At 34.6% G+C, this 5803-nt stretch overlaps 2 protein-coding genes across 2 annotated transcripts; both read right to left on the bottom strand.

Moving 5' to 3' along the window:
- Nucleotides 1–460: 460 nt before the first annotated feature.
- Nucleotides 461–2763, bottom strand: LOC133805934 (myosin-12-like). Its single transcript, XM_062244081.1, has 7 exons — nt 2690–2763; nt 2350–2410; nt 2037–2214; nt 1459–1664; nt 1168–1287; nt 924–1022; nt 461–685 (listed from the first exon to the last, which is right to left on the bottom strand). Exons 1-7 carry the CDS (start codon nt 2761–2763, stop codon nt 461–463), a joined length of 963 nt encoding a protein of 320 aa, XP_062100065.1.
- Nucleotides 2764–3601: 838 nt separating this feature from the next.
- LOC133805073 (diacylglycerol kinase 1-like) lies at nt 3602–5130 on the bottom strand. Its single transcript, XM_062243175.1, has 6 exons — nt 5043–5130; nt 4883–4918; nt 4714–4782; nt 4432–4560; nt 4010–4095; nt 3602–3902 (listed from the first exon to the last, which is right to left on the bottom strand). Exons 3-6 carry the CDS (start codon nt 4720–4722, stop codon nt 3767–3769), a joined length of 360 nt encoding a protein of 119 aa, XP_062099159.1. The 5' UTR covers nt 4723–4782; nt 4883–4918; nt 5043–5130; the 3' UTR covers nt 3602–3766.
- Between the last annotated feature and the right edge of the window lie 673 nt (nt 5131–5803).

The raw sequence follows: 5803 nt of genomic DNA, 5'->3' as shown, positions 1-5803 counted from the left end.
AGAGAAAAAATAGAGGGATACCCGCTAAATTTTTTCTCCTCTGCTTTCACTCTTCTCATCAATAAATCTATTTAGATCCTGCACCAAGTCATTAAATAAATAGTCAAATCCCTGCATATTCAAACCCAGGCAGCAGGTTGTCTGCAATTTCAAATGTTAAATAACAATTGTCAAATCCCTGCATATTCAAATCCCTGCATATGCTTTATAAAGACTTCAGTTCATGCTAGCAGAAAACCAACATAGAAGCAGACATTTATATTGGTTTTGGTACTAAATCTATCCCAGAACAGAGTAAAAGTTCTTGCCACCACTTTCATTTGTTATCTTGAAAGAAAAAATGTTTATAGGTTAATGAAAATATTATAATCAATGTGCCAACTCATCCACCAGAATTATTGTGGGGAATAAACTCACTTACATGCCTGCTTAAAGCGTGTATGTGTGTGTATATGTGTAATTATCTGTGTACTAGTTCTTCATTCTGTTTTCTCAGTATTTCTAGTTTAGTATCATCCACTACTGGCACCTCCTTTATGACTGGTGGAGCTTGTTCGATTGCTAACTTTGCTTCTTCTTTCTCATGAATGACTGCAGCATGGGCTTCTTCTAACTTCTCTTGCATTTCATGTAATGTGCTTTGTAACTTGGCAATTTCTTGCCCCTCATCTTCTTCAAGATCAATCTATTAAACAAAGGTAGGTGGAACTTTATTATTGTCTCATTATAGATTTTTCATTCTCCAACCATTATTTTCATTAATTTTGAGGTAATTAAAAACTCTATGACAAAAAATGTTTAAGAAAATTCAAATTCAAGGTATGTTTTATAGGCAATCAATTAAATTAGTTTGGAACGTTTAACCTAGCTGAGCCTCAATTAAGGCTTATGTTAGTCAAACCAGTAGGAAGAGAGCATATTACCCTCAAATGCTTTTCAAATTCTAGTCTCCATGAAAGCTCTTCAACACGCTTCTCCAACTTGTCCTTAGCTTCCTTGAGTGCACCTGTTTCTCTTGCAGCCTGCGGTAGAATATTTTTTCAATCTCTTTTGCAATGCATCTTTTTTTTTTCCTTCTCTAGTGAGCTATATTACATATAATATTTCAATCATAGTAATGGAATGAGTGTTACTAAATATAGTGACTCCAGAATTAGCCAATCTTACCATTTTGAGCTTTCTAAGTTCCTTCCTCGCAACCTTTGATCTCCAAAGACATTGAAGTGAAAGAGTGGCCTTCTTTTGATGTTTATAAGTAGAAAGAGCATTGTGTCTTCTCCACCTTGTCTGTAAAGAAGGAGCAGTTGTAATTCAAAGGTAAAGAATGAAGACCATTATAATTCCTTATGGCATTGCTTTTATTAGAAAGATTTCAAATTCTCTTTTATTTTGTAGCATTTGTTGACAAATAATATCATAATCCATAAGCCTTCAAGCTCTCAGCACGAAAATTATTACCTGAACCAAAGTTGCAGCCTTGGTTCTTCTCCTATGCCTGAAATCGTTTCTAGCTGCCATTGCTCGTAATCCAGTCTGGATAACAATTACAGATGCCTGTAATTTTGTGTAGAATTTTCTTGCCATATGGGTACGCTGGTGTTTCTGTATGCGAATTGAAGCAGCTTCCCTTCTCATTTGTTCATACTGCTTTCGTGCAAGTTTGGCTGTAAACAGAGGAAAATAATACATCTTAAACAGTAACTCTGAGAATTGGCAATATTTCTAGTTAATGTGGTCCTCCTGGTTATATTGGTATGAATAATTGTATTATGTCCAAGAAAATATTTTAAAGTACAAATAGGATAGCCTTTCAGTTAATGTGTGATCTATTCTTTACTGATTCAATTTTTCTTTGATGATATGGTTGCATAGAAGCGCTACTAAACCAGGTAACAAACTTCCAGATGTTTTTAGATTTGTTAATCACTTGTTAACCGCTTGTTAACTTTACCTACTCTATTGATACTAAAAGATTTTCCCTATGAAAGCTGCATGGTATAGCTGAATATGAGAGAATGAAATGTAAAAATGAGTACCTCTCCAATATTTCTGCATATTTATTGTAGCTCTTTTTAGGGAAATAAATTCCTTTCTGGTTAGATATGTTCGGATTTGCCTTTGTATTCGTCTTGCTGCATTAGCCAAGATTTTAGTTCTCCTTGCATCTAGTTCAGCCATCTGCCCAGCTCTTAAAAATACCTTTGTTTTCCCAATCTACCACACACAACATGAAATTCTTTACAACGCCAAACAAAAGAAAACCAATATAATAAAATGAATAAATAAAAGGAACATGAAAATTGACTACTTATTTTCATATCATGAAAATAATTCAATGCCTAAACTTACCTGATATCCCTTTAATCCCATTCTGTTGCAGATTGCTATACATGCTGACTTCTCATCTGATCTGCAGAGAATAAAGCAGTGAGTTAGCATATTTCTATATATATATGAGTTTAACTTATATGTAAACATTTTTTCTTATCCGAAAACACACCAAAAAACGAATATATATATGAGTTTAACTTATATATATAAAAAAAGAAAAAAGGAAAAGTTACAATATGATAAGTAATTTTTCACATATAAGCTGAAGGAACCCATTAAAAATGAAAACAGAAAACTGAAAGGGACAAAGAACTAAAAAATTCCATTTGTCTGTTAGCTTACCAGTTGGAGTGACCACCTGTTTTTCTGTAAATGGCAGATGTCCCAGACCATGCTCAATGACCTGGTAATAATTTCAAGATCATTACTCATTGACTAATCCCATTCTCGAAATGCAAAACCATAAATAAACCATTCTCAAAATATATGATTCCCTCTATGCACATAACAAGGTTTTGCAATCTATCACATAAATGAAAAATCTAAGCAAGGAACAAAGACAGATATAGAAGTTTGTCATGTATTCTCATTAGTTATACCAATTATGTAATGAACATCAAAAGCTAAAATGGCTTGCTGTTTGTTAATTTATTCCAACAAAAACTGAGAAATTACCTTATAAATCATTGAGTTTGTGAGCGTTTTTCTTGCTCAAATTTGACTCTTTCTCTCCATTTCCAGGCATAGCTAATTCTTTCGCAAAAATAAGTGCCTAGCAAAGAACCAACATCAAAAACTCCCATGAAAACAAAATAAAGCTGAGAGCACATTAAATTACCCTATACAAGTTATTCATGTTCTATTTTATTTGGAATTCAGTAAAAAGATTTGTAGAACATAATATTGTGTTTTTCAATACTATTTTGATTTCAGTTTGAACAAAACAAATGCATGACACTTGAATCATCATCCAAAGAAGATCTGAAACTGGTTTTTCAGAATTACAACTAGAGAATGAGATAGCGAAACCATTTTTCAAAATCCCAAAACCTAAATTCTCAATCTAAACAAGTCATAACAAAACATAAATAGAACCAAGGAAAGCTTAAAAACAGCCCTGAATTTTTATCAACAACTCCATTAAACATCTGATTGCCATCCCAATTTTTAAACTTACAAGCATAATGAAAAAAAAAAAAAAGACTCTGAATCTTTAAACAAGAGGGAAAGTATTTAGTTCAACAAGTGTCTATGCAATTGTTTTAAAAGTTAAAAAAAGGACCCATGTGTCATAGAAATCACTCCACTGTGATATTGAATCCTTGATTTTTAGCTTGCACATAACAAGGTTTTGCAATCTATCACATAAATGCAAAATCAAAGCAAGGAACAAAGACACATAAATAAAATAGAAAATAACTGCTAAGTATATTGGCTACCTCGTGAATAAGCAAGCCTGAATAAGAAGAGAAACATTCATATAACAGCAAGCAAAAAATATCCATTTCAGAGGAGCAATAGGGTCACATGGACCTTCTTTTGGAGCCCGCATCCTCATCATAATATGCCAGCTATTCACAATCAAATAGCGAACAGCAATTAGTACCTACAATCGAGAACGACAGAAGATTTCATAGAAAAAAAAATAAGTGCTAAAGAAAGTAACAACTGCTCTGACCTGTCGATTTTCATTTCCTTAGCATCCATTACTTGACACAAAAATGACTTTACCGCATTTTCATCTGTCCTAGGATTTTTCTTCCCCTGTAGCACCAATTAATATGGCTACTGATTAAACTGAAGTTCATAACACGGTAAATGAAAATAGTTTCTGTACTCAGTAGCTTAAATAAAGTATGATTTTTTTTTTCATTAAATGTGAATATCAACACTTTTTCAGGGGTTTTAACATTAAAAGATTCAGCTCAACATCAAACATATCATCAAGAAGTGGCTTATGAGTCAAAACAAGATGAAAGGATATGCCACAACGATATATACATATATATATATATGTATATATATCTGAATCGGTAAAGAAAGCTTTAACAGGTATAATGAACAAGTAGAAATGATTTGAAATGTTCATGTTCTTCCTACCCAGCCAAATGCAAATGGAAGATTGTTTCCTGTTCCTAAGGGCACTGTTGCAATTGCTGGTGGATGAGATAACTTGAGATCAGAAACAACTCCAAGGAGCCACCCTGCGGTTCCATCACCACCTGCAACCTGAAGAGAGCAAAATACATGTCAACTCTCCAATTACAAATTTAAAAAGAGTCATCATATTCTATATAATATTATATCATCATAAAGGGTAAGACTAAAATTTTTAACAAAAACTCACAATTAATCTTTATGCAAAATGATGAAGACCAGTACCTGTGACATGAAATGCCTCTGCACAACATCTACTAGTTGCTCCTTCGATGGGTTGGGAATGGCATCAACCTTATATAAATCCATTTTATTAGTACAACATGAAGGAAATCTGTTAATGCCGAAAGAGAAGAGTTTATTCAACCAGGCACATAGTAAGAAAATCACTCACAAGATTAAAATGTCGCAAATATCTCCACAAAGCAGCCTATATATATGAAAGTCAGGATTTTAGAAATAATTCCAACACAAGCATATATATATATTGATAATATTCAAAATGGTTTCTTGATATTAAATTGAAATCTGAAAAAAAAAAAAACAAATTATACCTCACAGAGACAAACGGAAAAGCCAGCGGGAGAGATAAACAGAGAGGGGGGGGACGAGAGACTCAACGACTACAGCACGGGCGTGGTCATGGTGTGCTTTAGTTGCGTGAGTACCGGCATGAGGGAGGCTTCAGCAGGGGTGTGGTTGTGGTGTGGTTCAACGGCGCGAGGGTTAGAAAGCCGAGAGAATGTGAGAGAGCGAATGAGAGAAAGAGCGAATGAGAGAGACTGAATGCACTGAGAGATTAGGGATTAGGGATTAGGTATTTGAGAGAGAGAGAGGCACGCTGGTAGAGATTAAGGATTTGAGAGAGAGGATTTACCAGAGAGAGAGAGAGGCACGCTGGTAGAGATGCACTGAGAGATTAGGAATAAGTTTTTTTTTTCATTTGCTGTTCTCTTTTGTCAATTTCAGGCGGCAAAAAGTGTTTCACTTTCCGCCTAAATTTTTTTTTCCCGTGTCTTTTTTTCTCCGTGTCTCCTATCAATAGCACTTCTAAAATTATGTTATATTTTAATGTAATATTTGAGAAAAATTGTTGTAGTGTGCTCCGGGGGAATAAGAAGTTCGAGTGGACAGAGGAGTGCAAAGGTGCCTTCCTCGACCTGAAAGCACATCTAGCCGAGCCGCCCGTCTTGTCTAAGCCAACGGCAGGAGAGCCTCTTTTCCTTTACCTAGCTGTTACAGAAGATGCAGCTAGTGCCGTATTGGTCTGAAAAGAAGACCGGGTTCAAAAACCAGTCTATTACATCAGCAAGAG

This window comes from Humulus lupulus, chromosome X, assembly GCF_963169125.1.
Source record: "Humulus lupulus chromosome X, drHumLupu1.1, whole genome shotgun sequence".
NCBI lineage: Eukaryota > Viridiplantae > Streptophyta > Magnoliopsida > Rosales > Cannabaceae > Humulus > Humulus lupulus.
Note: the sequence above shows the minus strand (reverse complement) of the source record. Positions and strands in the feature narration are given on the sequence as shown.

Bases quoted from the DNA above. Each gene is read 5' to 3' on its own strand.
- LOC133805934 (XM_062244081.1), bottom strand. From the start codon at position 2,763: ATGAGTAATGATCTTGAAATTATTACCAGGTCATTGAGCATGGTCTGG. The intron at 2,411-2,689 runs GTGGTCACTCCA...TATTCTCTGCAG, and splicing joins TGCCATTTACAGAAAAACAG to ATCAGATGAGAAGTCAGCAT. The intron at 686-923 runs GTAATATGCTCT...TTTGTTTAATAG, and splicing joins AATTTGAAAAGCATTTGAGG to ATTGATCTTGAAGAAGATGA.
- LOC133805073 (XM_062243175.1), bottom strand. The intron at 4,096-4,431 runs GTAGGAAGAACA...TTGGTGCTACAG, and splicing joins TTCCATTTGCATTTGGCTGG to GGGAAGAAAAATCCTAGGAC. The intron at 3,903-4,009 runs GTCAGAGCAGTT...GATTGTGAATAG, and splicing joins AAGGAAATGAAAATCGACAG to CTGGCATATTATGATGAGGA.